Source organism: Atractosteus spatula, chromosome 12 (assembly GCF_055471065.1).
Source record: "Atractosteus spatula isolate fAtrSpa1 chromosome 12, fAtrSpa1.hap1, whole genome shotgun sequence".
Lineage (NCBI taxonomy): Eukaryota > Metazoa > Chordata > Actinopteri > Semionotiformes > Lepisosteidae > Atractosteus > Atractosteus spatula.
In genome coordinates this window covers 39,104,392-39,124,761 of record NC_142717.1, presented here as the reverse complement: position 1 = coordinate 39,124,761, position 20,370 = coordinate 39,104,392, and the positions used below count along the sequence as shown (strand labels likewise).

The following is a 20,370-nucleotide window of genomic DNA, read 5'->3' as shown; positions in this document are numbered from 1 at the left end:
ACTTTCTGCCGTGTTTAATAGGCTTAGCCTTGAAGCTGTGGTTCACTTTCATATGCAGAATGTGTAGTGGGCAGCCAGTCACAGCCGAGGTGCATCTCTCTATCTGCAGCTCTAGCCAGTCTCAGTCTTCCTACATCATGAGGAATCCTCAGCAGAGGCGCATCAGCCAGTCCCAGCCAGTCCGAGGGAGAGATGAGGAGCAGGATGATATCGTGTCTGCTGATGTAGAGGAGGTAACAAAGCGTTTTTCCGAATGTATGCATCTGTAAAAAGACCCTTATGTTATGTTGCATTGCTAATTTGTGAAGGGTAATGTAAAATGTCGTCTGAATGGTGGCAGTCCCCCCCCCCAAGAGTGAATGGTTATTATAGTCCAACAGGGAATGAAACCTTTCACTTATTTAAATGTCTTATTTATTTAAATTAAATAAATTATTGGCAGAGGCAGTCTTAACATCTAACGGCTAATATAGAAGAGGTCAGTGGCCACTTCTGTACAGCTTTGTTCCACAGTTCATTTATGGAGTAAGTTTATTTGAGACTGAAGGTTTGTCATTGAGGATTTTGTTTAAAATGAGAATGAAAAAATGTCTTTTGTTCTGTGCTTTCTTCATCGCGCTTGTGCCCCGCATGCGGTGGGGGAGACGTGGCCCTGAGCAGTGTGTGTGTTCTGCAGGTGGAGGTTGTGGAGGGGGTGGCTGGGGAGGAGGACCACCACGATGAGCAGGAGGAGCAGGGCGAGGAAAACGCCGAGGCCGAGGGACAGCACGATGAGCACGATGAAGACGGTAAACACTGCCAAAGCAGGGAGGCCGCTGCCCCCACCACCTGCAATCCGCATAGCCCCAGTGTGAACGGTCCTCCCCTCCATTTTAAAACTGGGGACACCTGATATGTTTTTGTATATCGGTATTGGTGTGATTTATCAATATTTCTTTTTACCATGTATTTGGACATTTGCATTTCATTTGTTATCTACTACCTAAACGCAGGAGGTATGTACATACAAACTCGAGAAGAAAAGGACTACAAGTGAGACTAGATCAAGTCACCTCCCAAAAGCGGTTTCAAAAACGTTTTTTTGAGGTGTACAGATTGACCCATTTCTTTTCATCTGTTAATAAGAATCCTGTTACTTTTTCCTCCCCATTCAGGCAGTGACATGGAGCTTGATCTGTTAGCTGCTGCAGAAACCGAAAGTGACAGTGAAAGTAACCATAGCAACCAGGACAATGCCAGCGGTCGAAGGAGTGTTGTCACAGCAGCTACTGCTGGCTCTGAAGCAGGTACATTTTCTCGTGAAGTGCTGTTCCTTGCTCCTGCATCAAGATAAAATAGATCCTGGCATAATAGAGATTCTTCCCTTGAGGAACTTGACATTTTTTCAGTTATGCGATTTCCAAGGTAAAGAAAGTGCCCTTTGATGAAGGACATCCTTAGTTATTCCCTGATGTTGGTGTTGGTTTCCTCTGTGAAAACAGAACTTGATTGGCTATAAAAGGATATACAGGTAGTGAACAAAAAAGGAGACACCTGGGGAAATGAGGGACAACAAATATATTTAAAGCAAGGAATTCCCCAAAGCAAGGGCTAAGCATGTCAGGTCCCAGTGTGCTTAGGGTCATGAAGAAAAATGCTGGACCATGGTGGATTGTAATTGTCTACCATATCTGCAACGGGAGACCTTGGTGACTTTGAAAGAGGGGTGATTGTTTGGCAGGAGCTTACCTGACCAAGACAGCTCAACTTGCTGAGTTTATGAGCGGCTATGTCTACGATAGTCAGCATGGATCTGCGAGAAAAAGGCAGTGGGAGGCGACATTCCATGTTCATGATGCCCAGTTTTATCAAAAACAGTGCACTGAAATCCTCACAGAGCGGGATACACCACAGTTGAGGTGTTGTGCACATCACAGTGCACTGGCACTGTGCACATGTGCGAGTCTCCTGGTCAGACAGAGAGTGGACTTGTGGTACCACCCAAAAGATCTCCGATAAAGGGTTCTGGTGGTTCTGTAATATTGTGGGGTGTGTTTTCCTGGCATGGTTTGGGTGCAGTGTTTCCCATAGAAAGCAAGGTCAGTGCTAACCCCTACTTAAGGGTACTGAGTGATCATCTTCACCCAGTGTTGCAGCATTTCTTTCCCACCTGTGGGGTATCTTCCAGGATGACAAGGCCCCACACAGCCCGTGTGGTTGCCCAGTGGTTTGATGAGCACGGCGCTGGCCTTAACAGTAACCAGATCTGAAACCAATCAAAAAATTATGGGCTATTCTGGAATGACGCTGTTTGATTGATTAACTTCCTCATGGGAGAATGATGTCATACTGCCACATGTGGTGACCCATTGCATTGTTACATTACCTTACCTTGGTGTTTCCATTTTTTGTCCACTCCCAGTATAGTACTGTACAACTTAGATGAAGGTCTTGCAAATGTTTTGCTGTACATGTATAGATGCAATAGGATCGATATAGTATAAAATTGCTCATTCGTTACTCAATCAATCATGGTCTTATTTACCTTGTCAAATACACTAATTTAAAGCAGACTTACCACAGCCCATCATCTGTCCAAATATTCTGGTTTTAAAATGAATTTTGTATAGGTTAGTGCAGTTGCATCAGATATTTTGTAATTCCCTCAGGAAAGTTTTTTAAAAGCAATCAATTAGAATACCCACACGGCTTTAGGATCTTATTTCCATGGCTTGAGTGATATTTCCAAAGTAGTCAAAAGTAAATCCATCTGTAATACATTTCAATACTATTGAAATTAGTCTCTGGTTGAACACACAATTTTTCATTTGCAGGAAGTAGGGCCTCCCTGGCATTTCCTTTGTTTGGTATGGGCTCCTCTTTATTTATACATATATCAGGATAAGAGTGACCTTGATTTTTTACACCAGGTTTATCTGAAGACATTTTCCCCAAGTTAGCCTTGTTCTAGTGTCTTTATCGTTTGTTAACCTACTGTGCTAACAATATAAACTGCCTTTGTTTTTGTAGTAATTAACAAACTAAAAAATATGGCTTATCCTGCTAACTGGTGTGTGTATTGATCTTTAAAAAAAGTTAGATGTGCTTCTGGATTCTGTTTTACTTTTCGTTCCTTTGATGTGATTCTGGCTTACCCACTAGTGATGAAGGTTTAACAGTTAACTGATAAATTATAAGTTTGGGATTGCATGATGGCAAAAAAGGAAAACATGCCATTTTTTACAGTAAAAAAAATCCTAGTCAAGCTACTATTTATTTGAGACTGTGAAGTTTTAATATAGCTGCTTTTCCAATTCATATTTTTCACGGTGAACCCTAGTGATGTGTGTCTAGTAGTGGTGGCATGTGTCTTGCGGTGGCTTTGAGAACTAACGAGTGTTTCCTGCATCTCAGTAGGGGAGCGGCCAGGCCCCTGTTCTGCCCACACTGAACTGTCTTTGTTTTGAATCCCTCCTCCTGAAGGTGCCAGCAGTGTCCCTGCCTTCTTTTCAGAGGACGACTCCCAGTCGAATGACTCGAGCGACTCGGACAGCAGCAGCAGCCAGAGCGATGACGTGGACCAGGAGACTTTCATGGTGGACGAGCCCCTGGAGAGGACCACCAGCAGCTCGCATGCCAACAGCGCTGCCCAGGCCCCGCGGTCAATGCAGTGGGCAGTGCGCAACACCCAGAGCCAAAGAGCCACCAACAGCGCCCCATCCAGCACCTCCACGCCTGCAGGTAAAAACACTGGGCACCATCAGCTGAGCATCACTCGCTCTGCTGCTTAGTTTACATCTGCATTTTTGTATTAGCCTCATACTGAATAGTAACTGTAACTCACTGTTACTGTTTCCATAACTACTTGTCTCAGTATCTTAGGAGAATACTTTCACAGTCTAGAGGTCTGAATCCCACAAGCGTAATGCCTGTGCTGTACCCACATTTTTATATTTGGTCCTGTACATGGTAGACAATATAGTAACAACTTCAATTTAAGAATTATGCACATATCACTGCAAGGGAAGCAGCAGGGTGGGCAAGATCAAATGAAACGTTTCTCAGACATACAGGTCTTAATCTACAGTTCTTGGGGGCATGTTTTAAGTTCAGTTTATTTAAAAATTTGATTTTTAGTCTGTGCATATCAGTGTGGTGTAACCCTTTGAAAGGAAATGTTCATTTCACTTTGTTCATAGTGGTGTATGTTCTTTCTTAAGTTTATTTATGTAGTTGGATTGAGTAAAAGGACACCAAGCGCTCCAGCCTCTCAGAGAAACATGCATTCACTGGTTGCTTTACAACAAACCCTTGTCATCTGACTTTGTTCTTGCAGCCAGCTCAACGGGACTCATCTACATTGACCCATCTAACTTACGAAGAAGTGGTGCCATCAGTACCAGTGCAGCTGCTGCAGCTGCTGCTCTTGAGGCCAGCAACTCCAGCAGCTACCTGACATCAGCCAGCAGCTTAGCCAGAGCCTACAGCATCGTCATCCGACAGATCTCCGACCTCATGGGCCTCATCCCCAAGTACAACCACCTGGTGTACTCTCAGATACCTGCGGCTGTCAAACTCACCTACCAGGATGCTGTCAATTTACAGGTGTGATACTGGGCTGCAGGCCTCTCACTGTGGAAGGCTAACCTTCTGAACAGAGGCTTACTACCCCAACCTGTGAGGCGTGGAAATTAATAAGAGCAGAGTTAGGAATTGGATATGAAAGGTTACGTATGTGTGGAAGTGTGTTTTAGAGACAGAGGTATTAACTTGGGTAGATTTGTGGAGACCGTGAAAGTTATACAACTTTGTAAACAGATGTTTACAAACATTAAGAAACACAAATTTAATATTCCACGAATATAATATAAAAATGCAACTGTATTGAGTCTGTCCACTCTTGGTTGGAATTCAGAACTATGTGGAAGAGAAGCTGATCCCGACATGGAACTGGATGGTGAGCATCATGGACTCGACAGAGGCCCAGCTGCGCTACGGCTCTGCGCTGTCCTCTGCAGGCGATCCCGGACACCCCAGCCACCCCCTGCACGCCTCGCAGCACTCCGGCCGCAGGGAGCGCATGACTGCGCGGGAGGAGGCCAGCTTGCGCACGCTGGAGGGCCGCAGGTACTGCTCCGATAGCCATTTTCCTTCTGCACGCTGCTGCACAGCCAGTCCAGGAAGTGTGTGCTTTTTTTTTACTGTCAGTAATGTTTGGTTGATGGTGGCTGAATTTATATCAGACAAGAAGTTTGGCATAGGCACCTAAGTCTGAATTGAAAAAAACTAATCTTTTTTTTTTCTCCCAAAAGAATGGTTTACACTCAGATTAAACTTTAGAGTAAAACATACTGATTCTTAAAACATTTTCTTTCCCACCAGATAAGAGTTGTAAAGAGTTCACATTTGCTACTTATTTGAGCATTGAAACCCTGGTTGTTGGTATTGCTTGGGGTATGTCATTTATGAACTGAAAAAGAATTGCTGTAGTTCAGTGAGAAATTTCTGGAGAAGGTATGTTTCAGTCTGCACAGGTGTAGCTTTTGTGTTTAAGTTGCGACTGTGGCAGTGCTGTAGAGTTTGAGGGTTTTGTGTCAATAACCAATTCTTTTCCTTTCACGATTCATTCCATATTGCTGTTTCCAAAGTTGACTTAAATTTTTGAATGCGGACAGTGTCACTTAAAATTAAGAATCTTAGTAAAACATTAATTGCAAGAAAAAGTCTGGCTAACTATTACATTCATAAACTTTTTTTCCTTGCTAAGCGATGCTGTGATTATTGGTCTGAATAAATGACTGCGCCTTTTGTTTATCTGGTAATCAAATCTCTCGAATTGATGTTTTGTAGATCACATGTGATGTACTTGCCTCATTACTGTAAGCATGAGCAGCAGTTGAAAGGATGAAATTAGTTTATGTTGGTGCAGTTTTTCCTTTTTCAAAACAAGTATACGATTGATTTAAAAGTCTGCGAAGCTCATGGGTATTGCTTGATGGTAGACCTGTGTAGCGTGCAGTACCTTGTCAGGCAGGAGGGGAAGCGAGCAGGTCACACTCTTCTGAAATGCTGGTGTGCTTTTGCCTGAGCAGGCAGAACAGTAACAGTGTTCCAAACCAGCCGGGCAGCAGAAGAGTTAAGCTAGACAGAGGGCATTGCAATGGTCTAGTTTTATTACAGGCTTTCTGATCGCAGCTGCAGGAGAATCGAGGCTAAGCAGCTCATTGAACAAGAGCCCTGTGTTTGTTTTAGACGTGCTGCTACGTTGCTCAGCGCTCGGCAGGGAATGATGTCGGCGAGAGGAGACTTCCTGAACTACGCCCTGTCTTTAATGCGCTCTCACAATGACGAGCACTCTGATGTCCTGCCTGTCCTGGATGTTTGCTCGCTCAAACATGTGGCGTATGTGTTTCAAGCACTTATTTATTGGATCAAGGCGATGAACCAACAGACCACCTTGGACACACCTCAGCTGGAGAGGAAGAGGTAATGTACAAATTTTTTTTTAAAAGCTGCAGTATATGAAGATGGGAAGTTGCTTTTTAGAAATGGGGCAGTGTGTTTTTTAAGTAATCATCCGATAGAAGCATCTGTATTTTTTTTCTTTTATTGGGAGGGGAAAGTGGTGGAAGCCACACACTGGAGTCAGTTCTCGAGATCATGTGTCCAAAGCGATGTCACTCTTAATTAAGATGTTTTACTTTTATCAAGTTAGGTTTATGGCAAGCTTGCCAGGTACTGCTGTCCTCTTCATTTGGGATGCTGGTTCTTCTGTAATGTGCGATTCCATTTTGTTTTTAGAACCCGTGAGCTTTTAGAGTTGGGACTGGACAATGAAGACTCTGAACATGAAAATGACGAAGACACTAATCAGAGTAAGTTGCCTGAGGGTAGGAATGCTCTAGCCATTCAGTGTTGAAGCTCCCCAAGAAAAACAGCACATCATTAAACATTTCTTAAAGTACGTGTGTAATGTCAAGAATGCTAAGGTATGAAACCTTTAAAACCTGGTAGAGTTAAATCATGTGACGTTTCCACGTTTTAACAGTATACTTGGTGTTTCGAGTAGGTTCTCTTTCAGTGGAAGACAGGCACAGAAAGATCACTTTAAGGCAAAAAAGAGGCAGGAGGAGGATATCACATTGGAAAGGTAGAGTCAGATTAGGAATTGGGAAACCTAAAATGTTAGTAAACAGCCTATTGAAGCAATGTTGAATATTGAATATAACTCTTGTATCATTTCTTTTTAATATTTTAAAAACTCTGGGGCTTTAACTTTTGTTGAAGATTAAATGGTTTGGAGTAAAATTTGAGTTCTTGCAAGTTCGCATTTTCAAGGTTTTAAAAAACCTTATGGATAAGCATTTCTGAAAGTGATTTTATTCCATGGTTAAAATGTAAGTTCTAACTCAAATTGCTGCAGTTACCGATACAATTTTTCTCTACACTATTAAGGGAGAAATGTCATCTGATTTTCAGCTGTGAGCCATGCTGATTATTTTTTGTCGTTACTCTTCTTTTCTAAACAATTTTTTGGGTGCAGGCAGCAAACTATAGGGGTTAAACCATTTTCTAATATTTTTGCCTTTGGAAAATGAATGGTTCTGCCTTGTACATAGCAGTGGAGAGAAAGTGACATTGCAGCTGTTTTGAGTGCCCAGGTGAGGCCATTTGCCCAACTCCTGTAAGGCTGACGCTTAACCATCCTTTAGGCTCTGCCCTCCACGACAAGGATGAAGAACCCCTCCCAGCAGAAACGGGCCAGAACCACCCCTTCTTCCGCCGCTCTGACTCGATGACCTTTCTGGGCTGCATCCCTCCCAACCCGTTCGAGGTGCCCCTGGCGGAAGCCATTCCCCTGGCTGACCAGCCTCACCTGTTACAGGTAAAGGTCCCAACTCTGCAGGCAGGAAGGCCAGCTCCATTCAACCACTTCTTCCCATTGCTCTTGTGTGTAAGTGTCCCACCACCACATTCTGGCCTTCGGCTTCGTTTTGCTTTGCTTTTCACAATGCACTGTCAGTATTTCACTGTGCCCAGGTTGACGGAAATAGTATTAATACACGCTGCTCATTTTCTCAGTTGAGTCGGCATTGCACTTTTTGTGGTAACTTATAGCCCCGAGGAAATGAGCCAAACTTTATTTCAAGGTAGTGAAAGCCGTCTCACTCTGGTCCGGGAATATGATTGTGGTGGTCTCGCATACCTGAATAAGGTCTGTCCAGTCCAGGAGGATAACAAATTGGAAAATGTTTCTAGTTTGGATATGATGCTTGGATCCGTGTTCCAGAAAATTTATTGAGGGAGATATCACTCCATCATAAAGAAGTGTTTGCCTTGTGTTCGGTAGAAGGTAATTTACAGCTGGAAACTGTGGCGTTGTGGGACAGTGTCCCCTTTTTCTAAAGCAATCCATCTGGTCTTATTGAGTGTGGCTCATTTACTTATCACTGTGGTGATGCATTCCTGTCAAATGCAGCATGATTGAAAAAAGTAAGTTAAGATTCCCCATAGGAATGAAGGTAACTGGGGTGGGGGGTCCTTCCCAACCAGAGGTTTTTACCTCTAAATGGGGGGAAAAAAAACACATCTTTCATGCAAGGTGTTTATATAGTTATACCAGAAGTAATTTTGAATCTGTTAATGTTTGAGTTAGTTGTACTGCACAACTGTCCGTTTTGTGTTGTCAGTGTTCCCTTTAAATGCCATTGATTTAAAGTGCAGTGAGTAATGTTGGTGTTTTTCCCTTTTGGGGGCTTCAGCTGATTCTTAGTTGATTGTTCAGTATCATCCTTTTATTTATTGAATGTTAAACATATGCGTATCTTTTAGAATTATTCTAAAATAATTGTGGCTTAAAACATTCACATTAACATCCTATCTTTCCCTGCCTTGGCACCTTAAAAAATAAAAATAAACAACTTTTTACTGTTACTCTTTACTTATGGAGTACCGAAATGTATTTCCTTTTTTCTCAGCGGAGCTGATGTAGTTACTTGTTACTCTGTGGTGACACTGTTCGTTTTAGAAAATTATCACATGATGAGATTGGTCAAATGGCTTTTTTAAAAACAACATTAAAATGTTTTATTTACACGTTCTTTGCTTCGAGTTGCATTTTTGCCCAAAAAGTACATTTGAGCTTTAATTTATATTTATAAACATAATGCATTCTTAAGTTCATATACACGTTTAAAATCGTTCCAGTGCTTATAGCTGTTTTCTTTTCAGCCAAATGCAAGAAAAGAAGATCTTTTCGGACGTCCTAGCCAGGGTCTGTACTCCTCCTCGTACAACACAGGCAAAGGGCTGACTGAGGTGACTGTGGACAGAAATTGTCTGGAGGTAAAGATGTGTATTTTAATTTATTTTATCAGTGCCGTACCCTTCATATAGTATAGTAGTTCATGTGACTCCTCACTAATTGACTTTCTGAATTTAGAAGTGTTTAATGAGTAATAAAGTACCGTAGTCTCTTGTGGCATCATCCTATGCATTATCATTTGCTCAAGCATTAGACCCCTGTGAATGTCATGTTAAAAGCTTCTTGTGATGATTCCATAATTTGAATTTGGAATTAATCATTTCAATCAAAGGAGTCTTTTAAATTAAATGTAAAATAAGTGTATTTTCCAATGGGTTTATTCATTAGGTATCATCTTGAACTCTTTATCGCTCAGGCCAGTAGGTTGTGCCATGGGTAAACAAACTAACATTTCTTCATGTCTGGTAGAACGACTGTTTGCGCTACCGTTAAATATTTACAGAGCGGTGGTCCCCCATCTTTGTTCTTTAGCTTTATAGGGCTCTTGACAGCAACTCTGTAAGGGCTGGGAGAAGCTGTTAAAATAGTCCATTTAAGCCAGTTGTGAGCTGATCTATGGTATTAAAGGGCACAGATGGAAACCTGTAGAGACACTGCCCCTTCAGCACCAGGACTGCGGTCCCTGCAATAGAGGTTACTATTCACACAGAACTGGCATGCTTGTTCTCTTGGTCTTAGTTTGCCATTTATTACAACTCCATTTAATGCTGTATGCTCTCAGAATATTTTGTGATTGTAGGTTAGTTCTGATGGACATTTCCATGTTTCACCAAGACAGTTTATATTTGAAAACTCCTTTGAATTAGTCTTGTTCTGCTTGGGACGTTTTTTACAGTTTTTTTGGTTGGAATGAAACTGTAGTTCCATGTATGATAACTGGAATGCTGCAGTCAAGTCCAGTCAGAACCTTAAAAGGGAACTGTAAAAGCCCACATTAGTGAAACATTCAAAGTGAAATGCAATATTGTGGCAAATGTATCTGTTAAACCCTCAAAAATTGAAGATCATGGTCTTAATGTGAATTCCCCTTGGAATGACTCCATTATACAGTATATTATTTTGTGTATGATTTACAAAAATCTGAGTGAAATGTAAATACAACTGTAATTGTTTTGACCAGCTTGCAGGTGTTTTTTAAGCATATGCCAAATCAAGCTTTTTGCCTCATTCCTATAGGTGCTGCCAACTAAAATGTCTTACTCGGCGAATATGAAGAATGTAATGAGCATGCAGTCTCGTCAGAAGACGAGTGAGGAGCAGGCTCTGCCTGAAGAAGAGCCTGAGGGCACAAAACCTGGCCCCTCTGCCCATGACCTGGCCGCACAGCTCAAGAGCAGCCTGCTGGCGGAGATCGGGCTGACGGAGAGCGAGGGGCCGCCTCTCACCTCCTTCAGGTGTGCTTCTGCTTTTTTCACCTCATCCGTCGGGGCAGGCTCAGTACCAGTCCCCCGCTGGAAACAGCCAGGAGAGATGCACAAATAGATCTGTTTGGAGGGATTTCCATGAGCTCCCACGACCCTTTTCTCCAAACGTAAAGAACAAGAATGAAAGTTTTCCGTTGTAATATTGTGTCCATGACATCTGCCTTAAGAATGCTGGTGCAGATGTTCTTTGACTTCTCAGTGTTTGTACTTATGAAGGACTTCCCTGTAAAGTATTTACTACTTAATCTTGCCGACATTTGGTCATGGTTGCAAACCGTGAAGGACTGGATGTTTACAGCATTGGCAAACATAGTAGTTTGGCACCATTTTATGTCCACACAACTTTGTGTTCAGTGTGTGAATTGGTGACCTATTTGTGCTTTCTTTCACATTCATAATAGCAAATGTATGTAATAGCAAAAGTGCAAACGTGATGGACATGAAGCTGGCGCCATCCAGTAATTTATTTTTTTTAAAGATTTAAAGCAAAAAAAATACTTTAGATAGAAGTAATTAAACTGCAAAGATTGAAGCACTTCTTTCTCTGAGATACATATTCAGGTTATTTAAATTTACTGTAATTGTTTAAAGTCTTTACTCACATAACCTGATATCCCTTATCATTCAATATAATCCATGTCTTAAATTCTGTACACGGAATGTATCTCCTACTGTTTCAAGGGGTGAACATCATTTTTGAGTTCTGGACATTTAGACACAACAGCAGGATTCAGGAACATAATCACTGGACACCAGTCTGAATTAATGTCCTTACTCTTAATTTTTAGCCCCTATTTTTCCCTTTGATCTTGACATTTTGTGCCTCCTTTGCCAGGTGCTGTTTGCCTCCACATTTTAGTGTACATTTTAATGTTTACGCCATTAAACATGAAAGTATTACAAGTCACTGTAATGACTGTTTTTCCACAAAAATAAAACCTGGAATCCTGAACTGTCTTTCTCCCTTCCCTAACAGACCTCATTGCAGTTTCATGGGAATGGTAATATCTCATGACATGCTTCTGGGACGATGGCGTCTGTCTTTAGAGCTTTTTGGACGGGTGTTCATGGAAGATGTTGGAGCTGAACCTGGATCAGTGAGTGTTTTTTTGTTTTTGAGAGGAGGGGGTGAAGTGTTTTAAGAAATGCACAGTATGTAGTGGTGCGCACTACAAGACTACAGTCAAGTTCATCAAAAACCATAAAAGAGTTGGTAAAAGCCCACAATGAGGTAAAAATTTAAAGTGAAGTGAAATATTGTGGCAAATGCACACAAAATTTTTACTTGACAGGCTTCAACAGCAAGACGTAGCTTCAGTTGTCTGAACACCAGGTTGTCATCAAACCGTGCGTCACTTTAGTTTTTGTGCTTTTGACTGCAAGATCGGATATGATAACAATTCACGGGCAAACTTCCACTTTTTTTATAACCTGCCATTTGTAATAGAACTATGAGTCTGGTTAAGCTGCGTCCCTTAGCAGTTCCTGCTTCGGCCTGGTAGAGATAGGGGGCAGTATGACCGCTATATCAAAGCATGGCTTTGTCGTGGGCGCAGATTCTGACGGAGCTGGGCGGCTTCGAGGTGAAGGAGTCAAAGTTCCGGCGCGAGATGGAGAAGCTGCGGAACCAGCAGTCCAGAGACCTGGCCCTGGAGGTGGACCGGGACCGGGACCAGCTTATCCAGCAGACCATGAGGCAGCTGAACACGCACTTCGGTCGGCGCTGCACAACCACCCCCATGGCCGTACACCGGGTCAAAGTCACCTTCAAGGACGAGCCGGGGGAGGGCAGCGGGGTGGCGCGCAGCTTTTACACCGCGGTTGCCCAGGCCTTCCTGTCCAACGAGAAGCTGCCCAACCTAGACTTCGTGCAGAACACCAACAAAGGCATGCAGGCCAGCAGTAAGTATGAGTGATGAAGGAGCAAATCGAAGAGTCGAATGTTATATCTAAGGAACCTAGACAACCTCCAAATGTTTTGGTATTCACTTGACCATTTGTGACCGGTAAAAACTCCGATATATTAAACTTTTTTTCTCTCCTTGTGCATCCGATTTTGTATTTTTCTGATTTATACATGTACATAGACTCCGTGTTTGCCCTTATTCAGGCTTTGTGGTTATTCATAGTTTCATTATTAGTTCGACACTTTTGTCCACGTTAATTTAAAGAAGAAAATCAAAATTTAATTACAACTTAAATATTAATAAGTAACACGTAGTGGGTTTATTCCATGCTGCAAAGAGAAGAAAGAAAACGCAACGTTTTGGGTGTGGTTTCTTGATACCCAAAGAAGGCTCCACAGCCGAAACGTTGTTTTCTTTCTTCTCTTTTCAGCAGGGAATAAACCTATTGTTTGTTCCTTTGCAGCCTACGCATGCTGAAGCAGCTACCCACCTGAACTACTTAAATATTAATATGCATATTGTAGAACTGTAATGCGTTATCATACATTTTCTCTATATATGCATTAAAAATGCACTACTGGAAGTCTTTCAGTGCAGGATAATTACAGTGAACGAAGAGCATCATATAGTAGCCGGGAGTATTAGAAGTATGGCAGCCAGCAGTGGCAGAGCAAGCCGAAGTGTCGGCCGGTGACTTCAGAGGAAGCGCCAGAGGAGTGGGAGACGTGAAGCAGTCTGGATGGGTGTGGGTGGAAGAGATGGAGTGGGATGCAGGGAGTAAGGAGGGAGCGGAGCAGTAGAAGGCACATTAAGCCTGGACAGAGACGTGGAGCAGCAGTGGAAGAAAGAAAACTACTCCTGATCTGAGCCAAAGGCCAGGACCATGTTTTACGACAGAGCTGGGGTTTTTTCCCCCAACTTTTCCTTTCCAAAGCTCTTTTTACCTTTTAAATGTATTTTAATGGTCTAAATGAAAGTACTTTTTATCGGTCACGCATGAAGAACCAGGTCCAGGGAAAATCAGTCTGGTCAAAATATTTGTAGTGGGTACGCATATATAGGACATAGAACAGTAGTGGATTTAAATTAATGTTTGGCTTGTATAGGCTTTGACTTAAGCCTCAGTGAAAACTAAAGTGTTGCAGAAATTGTGCCCCTTTTTTCCGTCTTAATTACATCTTATTTGATGTGTTCAGATCTAATGCAGCGTCTGAGGAACAGAGACCGGGAGCGAGAGAGGAGGAGTGGGGGGTTACGAGCAGGTTCTCGTAGAGATAGAGATCGGTAAGTGCACCCCCTATACACTATTTTCCTATTATATTTTGACTTTTCATTTATAGACGTCGGACTCAAGTCCTCGATGACCTGGTGTCTTCTGGTTTTGCTATACCCGCAGTCCAGAGTTACATATTTGGTCCAATAAACTTCCTGAATTTATTATATCTGAATACCTCTGGGGGGGTTTATGGGTTGCTGTACCATTCATTACATGAATATCTGGTGCAATCAATTTTAAAAGACGTTAAAATCTATATAAAATGTATAGTTTAGGAAATTAGGTTTAAGTTTCTAATTGACAACTCACATTAGAGCAAACTCCCAAAGAGACAAGGTGCCCCAGGCACTAGTGGTCTCTGGAGTGGCTGTTGTATGGAAAGCCAGACTTTCTTGTTTCTTGTCTAATTCAGCATCACTGTTATGGGATGTCCTCGTTACAATTGGCTAAAGATAGGGGTGAGGGGTAAGCCAATGAAGTTTGGATCATGGGGTTCAACCTGTACCCTGAAAAAGCACCTTGACTGGTTGGTTGAAGCCGTTACAGTCCAAGAATTGAGCACAGGCTTAAATCACATTTTACATTTTTTCCCCCAATTTAAAACATCTGTGCTCCATGTCTGTAATTGATTTGTATTAATAGCTCAAGTTAATTTACCATTTATCTTTAGAATTATTTTTATGCTTTTGGGAGAAAAGGATGACGCCAGATAAAAATGTCAATTGATGTCAAATGTCAAAATGTTTCTTCCCGTACACCTTTGTGCGTTGGCAGTCACCTGTCCACATGTACGTAACGGGTGTTATTTTTTTAAGGGATTCTAGGAGGCAGCTCTCAGTTGACACCCGGCCCTTCAGACCAGCTTCTGAAGGCAACCCCAGCGATGAGCCCGACCCCCTGCCAGCACACCGGCAGGCCCTGGGGGAGAGGCTGTATCCACGCGTGCAGGCAATGCAGCCGGTAAGCCTTTTCTGAATGATCAGATAAACACTGTGGGTATGCTGCTGAAACCCGCTGGTTGTGCTTCTCTGTCATTTTCCCTGCCTTGTTTCTTCCAGACCTGGGATTATCCAGTGGTCCGTTCCTCAATATAATATAAATATAATAGAGGCTTGGTACCTTTTCATGAAGTGCCACCAGAAAATGTTGATTTACAGTCCATTATAGATTGTGGGCTTTGTTGCTGGCATTAGCAACAGAAAATTAAAAGTAAACATTGGGTACCATAAATAGCTGATCAACAACTGAGCAATGAAAATATTGGGTACAACATGGAGATGCCAGATCAGCTTATCATACATTATTGATTAGAAGCTTCCTGAGACGTTCAATTCCTGGTTTCTAAATCCACCTGAAACAGGACAGTATGTAGAAGGCAGGCATCCAGCAGAAAATTTCAGTTTACATGTGTCAATCAGCTTTAGTGTTAATTTAGTTATTTCCTTGGGCACAGCAGCCCGCGAGTTACAATGCATCAGTGTTACATTATTGTAGAACAGGCTATAATGCCATGATTGATTGTATCAAAATCAGCATTCATTGACTGTTGAAAAAATGTTAGAGTTGCATGCCACGAAATCATTAAAGATTTATTCATCTTTTAAATGTTTTTAGAAAAACCTTTAATACGGTTATTTTACTAACTACGATTTTTTTTTCTTTTAGGCTTTTGCCAGCAAAATCACAGGAATGCTTTTAGAACTTTCCCCTGCACAGCTGCTGCTGCTCCTCGCCAGTGAAGATTCACTACGTGCACGAGTAGAAGAGGCCATGGAGCTCATCATTGCTCACGGGAGGTAAGGAAGAAAGACTGTTCTGGTGTTTAAATGAGGTGCTTGTGGAGCCGGTTCTCATTCAAATAATTTATTTCCACAGAGAAAATGGGGCTGACAGTATATTGGATCTTGGATTGTTAGATTCCTCAGAAAAGTCGCAGGTAAGACTCCGTGCTTCGTCGGTATCTTTTTAGTTATATGCAAACTGAATGCTGCAGTAGTGGTGTTTTTTGTGTGTGCTTTACAGCTTTGCTGAAGCCTTTTTCTCCAAAGCTTCTATTAAGTGTACAGAAGTACAGCAAACCCCTTGATAGAGCCTGCCTAAACCTGCTGAAACCCTTTCCGACGTATCTGACCACATATTTGACATGGAGTTGAGGGCTGTTAGAAACAGAGGGTGGGTGTGTGTGACATAGGATGTGAAAAATATCTCGTCCCGAGAGCTGGCCGCGTTGGGAGGGCCTGCTGTCCGGAGCGGGCCCGACGGTGAAGCGAGGCTGGGGGAGGAGGGCAGAGCCCAGGGGGCTGAGGGCTGTCTCCTCTGTCGGCAGCAGGAGAACCGGAAGAGGCACGGCTCCAGCCGCAGCGTGGTGGACATGGAGCTGGACGATCCCGACGACGGGGACGACAACGCTCCTCTTTTCTACCAGCCCGGCAAGAGGGGCTTCTACTCCCCCAGACCAGGCAAGAGCAGCGAGACGCGGCTCAACTGTTTCCGAAACATTGGCAGGTATGGGTTAGCATCGGTGCCATTAAATCTAAAACAAAGAAGACAGTCCAGTCTGACAATTCCAGGTAGAGAGATTTGTGAAGGTTATTTGAATTTTTTGTGCGGTTTCTTCCTTTTACAGAATACTCGGACTGTGCCTTCTGCAGAATGAGCTATGCCCTATTACATTGAACAGACATGTCATCAAGGTCTTGCTTGGAAGAAAGGTAAGACTGTCAATTCTTGTTTACTTTTATTTTCCAGTGCTGGTGGCCTTTATTTTATTTATGAGATATCATTTTTATTTAGGTGAACTGGCATGACTTTGCATTCTTTGATCCTGTGATGTACGAGAGTTTGCGACAACTGATCCTGGCCTCTCAGAGTGGCGATGCCGAGGCTGTCTTTGCAGCTATGGATCTGGCATTTGCAATCGACCTCTGTAAAGAGGAAGGAGGAGGACAGGTAGGAAACACTTAATACTTGTTTTAATTAGTCCTGTACAGATTTTTAATGAAGCACTGTAGATAAAATATTCCAAATAAAGTTGTAGAACAAACATGTTCAGACTAAAGACAGGCGTGACAATAAACTATACACATTCATGTGGTCCTGTTTCTTTCTGAAGTCTCTGAAGGCACAGAGACTCACATGACTTAACCAATTCTTTATTTTAGGTGGAGCTCGTGTCCGGTGGTGTAAATATACCAGTTACTCCTCTGAATGTATACGAGTACGTGAGGAAATATGCAGAGCACCGGATGTTAGTGGTGGCAGAGCCATCGTTACATGTGAGTATTAGTGGCTTGGCATAAACTCTCCGGACAAATTCGGTTCATGTGATTGTGTCTTTTGGGATAGGCACAGACCGGTCAGTAATGGCCACAGTCTGGAGTTCAGGTGATGTCTGTTTTGTCTTTGCCAAGTAAGAAGCTATTTCACTTTGCTCTGTATAAATCGGAGGGGGTTGAATTTTGAATAACTTTAGAAAAATAAAATGTTTAGCATAGCAGCTATGAACAATAAAATGTTTTTTCATTCAGGCAATGAGGAAAGGCCTTTTGGATGTGCTTCCCAAGAACTCTCTTGAAGACCTTACTGCCGAAGATTTCCGACTTCTTGTCAACGGCTGTGGAGAAGTCAATGTACAGATGCTGATTAGCTTCACCTCGTTCAATGATGAATCGGGTATGGAATATTTTTCTATGGCTGTTCTGTTTACCTAACTAATCAAGATAATGAATTGATCTAGGTTTTTTCAAAATGATTTTTTGACTCCTCCCTGGATACTGCAGGGATAAGCTCGAGTAGCCGATATTTTCACAACATTGATCTTAATGTGCATATTTGGTGACAAATAAGAAGGGTTCCAGACACTTGAAAGGAGATCTTGGTTATAGCTTGGGGTTTCAAGCAACAGAATATTAGACTGCAGAATTCCCAGATGTCATGCGGGCGTGGTACCTTGAGAGTCAAAACTGAAGCTGTATCCGTTGATAGCATGAAACATAACTTTGGATTTTTCACCTTGAGGAAAGTAAGTTCTTGTTCATTAACATGTTTTCACTTCTTATTAACAGGGGAAAACGCAGAGAAGCTGTTGCAGTTCAAGCGCTGGTTTTGGTCAATCGTGGAGAAAATGAGCATGACCGAGAGACAGGATCTAGTAAGGGATTATTCTTGTCTGATATGTATAATCATGGTTTTGCAAGATGCTATAATATTTTATAGTGAATTCTGGAGTGAAGAGGCTTCCTTGGCCACAGTACATTCCTTGTGGCTTAAAATATATAAGGTGGTTTTGAACTTGGAGCTGGAAAGTTCAGGGAGAGGGAGTGATGATTTTTTTTTTGTTCTTTCATGCAGGTTTACTTCTGGACATCCAGCCCATCTTTGCCTGCAAGCGAAGAGGGATTCCAGCCTATGCCATCCATCACCATACGCCCCCCGGACGACCAGCACCTCCCCACGGCCAACACCTGCATCTCCCGCCTCTATGTGCCACTCTACTCCTCCAAACAGATTCTCAAGCAAAAACTCTTACTAGCCATCAAGACCAAGAACTTTGGTTTCGTGTAGAATTTAACGGAAAAAGAAGTGTTTGTTGTGTAATATTACTAGTTGCAGTTTTGTAGATTTATTTTTTAATTGTCTATACTATTTTATGAAATTAAATGCTGTCACATCCCTGGCGGTCACATTTGTTTTTCCTGAGTTCTGAATAAACATACATTCCTGCATTGGGTCTGTAAAGTTAAAAGCCCACAGCTCTTGGCTCTACCAGCTTTGACTGAAACCTCCTGGGTATCTGGCTAGCCCTTGAACTGTTAGACTAGCCCCAGCCAAAGATGACAGCAGAAATTTGTAATTGTTACACTGTGATTATGATTTTTTTTTGCCCAGAACAGAATACTTAAATATCACTGGAATTTCACTGCTGCCTTTGTGGAAAGTCTCAATTTTTTCTTGTATAGAGGGAGTAGGGAATTTCAAAATAAACTTGAGGATGGAAACGTTTTTTTTTGGTTTGTTCTTTTGAGTTTCAACAGCTATATGTTTCATGCACAACACACGCACAGACTTTTCTGAAGGTGGTGACTACATTCTTCCATGACATTCTGATAAGGGACAGTGCAAAATAAGTTGCTTCTTCCAAACCCCACTAGAATTGCAAGTTCATTTGCTTAAATTCTGCTTATTAGAAAAAATTGATGGTGGTGACTATTTCTTATTAAAAAATTAAAATATATTTATACAATACATTATAACAATAAAATATTACAATTAATTTCTAGCTTGTCTTTCCAAATGTCTGCTATAAAACCTGGATCATGATGAGATAGGAAAACTACAGTAGACATACTTCTGAACACGGAGAAGTACCAGTGAAAATTAGGGGTAATATAGTCTTCAATATGTATCGATATGTGGACTTAGTAGATAACATTGGTTTTCTTAGAATACTTTCCACTGTATATTTTTATCCTTGAATACTTTGTTTGCCTTTTCCTTTAGTCTTTTGTCCTGGCTTTTCATTAGACGTTGAGTTGTTGCCCACACATATGTTTCAATGTGCCTCGATTCAATTTAGCATACAAATGAATCTAAATCTTTGATGATCAAATATGCTTAGCCAGGGAGACAAAATATGCAATAATAAATCATTCAAACATGGAAAAAATACATAATTATAAATTAATGTTCTGTGGTTGAGATGTCATATTGCAGGATATAAATGCTCTTAGGAAAGCATTATTCTTATTTACTTGCAGTATTAGTACTTCACCCCCTAAACAGTGAAGTAGAGATTTAGTGAATTATTTAGAGCTCAGTTTTCCTTTGCTAACCAAGCCATCTGCTTAGTGTTCTAATCTAATACTGTACTGAATGCCATGAGACTGTCATGGGGCTTGTCCTGCATGAGAAATTTTGAATTGTTTTAAATCTTGCTTTTTCTGCTTTATGATGTTTTCCTGGGGCCGTGGGTACTAAAGCTCTTTCTTAAGATCTTTGCTGTGAAACCTCATTCTTCATTCTACCAGATACCTAGCTGTATATTAAAGTGTATGCAAGTTATGTCCCAAAGAGCATTGTCCATATTCAACCAATCTGTTTAGTGACAGTCCTGTATGACTCTGGATGGCAGGACTGGCTTACCTGCTGTAGTGAACCTAGTCAACAACTGCAACACTAATAGGATCATAAACCATAAATATATATGTATCTAATTAAAATGTGTGAACAACTACAGATTTCAGAGGGGTAAAGGAGAATCTTGGGTATGGAGCTGATGTAGAGGTGCCCAGCAAAGCACCAGTTTTAACAATGTTAAATTTAATCAAACTGTTGATTAAACTTTTTTTTTAAATGTTTTGAGGATGATGTGATCTTCCTCTAACTTGATTTGGCTACAAGATCTGAAAGCATAAGGATTCTTTCCCCATCTGGTTCAGAGTTTTTCTCATTTTCTACAGT

General features: G+C 41.7%; 1 protein-coding gene across 12 annotated transcripts in view; it reads left to right on the top strand.

The window, feature by feature from the left end:
- Window positions 1–18,908, top strand: part of ubr5 (ubiquitin protein ligase E3 component n-recognin 5) — a 60,321-nt gene extending 41,413 nt beyond the window's left edge. For 4 of the 12 annotated variants that reach the window (XM_088928496.1, XM_088928503.1, XM_088928502.1 and 1 more), the window contains 25 exons: window positions 110–233; window positions 677–788; window positions 1,155–1,286; window positions 3,463–3,720; window positions 4,316–4,584; window positions 4,895–5,106; window positions 6,232–6,465; window positions 6,781–6,854; window positions 7,049–7,129; window positions 7,692–7,933; window positions 9,211–9,324; window positions 10,481–10,698; window positions 11,705–11,825; window positions 12,285–12,630; window positions 13,832–13,919; window positions 14,727–14,871; window positions 15,577–15,707; window positions 15,787–15,847; window positions 16,238–16,416; window positions 16,538–16,622; window positions 16,705–16,860; window positions 17,073–17,186; window positions 17,439–17,583; window positions 17,976–18,061; window positions 18,262–18,908. In XM_088928496.1, coding sequence (XP_088784622.1) covers window positions 110–233; window positions 677–788; window positions 1,155–1,286; window positions 3,463–3,720; window positions 4,316–4,584; window positions 4,895–5,106; window positions 6,232–6,465; window positions 6,781–6,854; window positions 7,049–7,129; window positions 7,692–7,933; window positions 9,211–9,324; window positions 10,481–10,698; window positions 11,705–11,825; window positions 12,285–12,630; window positions 13,832–13,919; window positions 14,727–14,871; window positions 15,577–15,707; window positions 15,787–15,847; window positions 16,238–16,416; window positions 16,538–16,622; window positions 16,705–16,860; window positions 17,073–17,186; window positions 17,439–17,583; window positions 17,976–18,061; window positions 18,262–18,474 — 3,940 coding nt within the window. In that variant the 3' untranslated portion in view covers window positions 18,475–18,908. The remainder of the gene's footprint in view (window positions 1–109; window positions 234–676; window positions 789–1,154; window positions 1,287–3,462; window positions 3,721–4,315; window positions 4,585–4,894; window positions 5,107–6,231; window positions 6,466–6,780; window positions 6,855–7,048; window positions 7,130–7,691; window positions 7,934–9,210; window positions 9,325–10,480; window positions 10,699–11,704; window positions 11,826–12,284; window positions 12,631–13,831; window positions 13,920–14,726; window positions 14,872–15,576; window positions 15,708–15,786; window positions 15,848–16,237; window positions 16,417–16,537; window positions 16,623–16,704; window positions 16,861–17,072; window positions 17,187–17,438; window positions 17,584–17,975; window positions 18,062–18,261) is intronic. The other 8 variants (XM_088928504.1, XM_088928506.1, XM_088928500.1 and 5 more) reach the window with 7 other exon arrangements.
- Window positions 18,909–20,370: the final 1,462 nt, after the last annotated feature.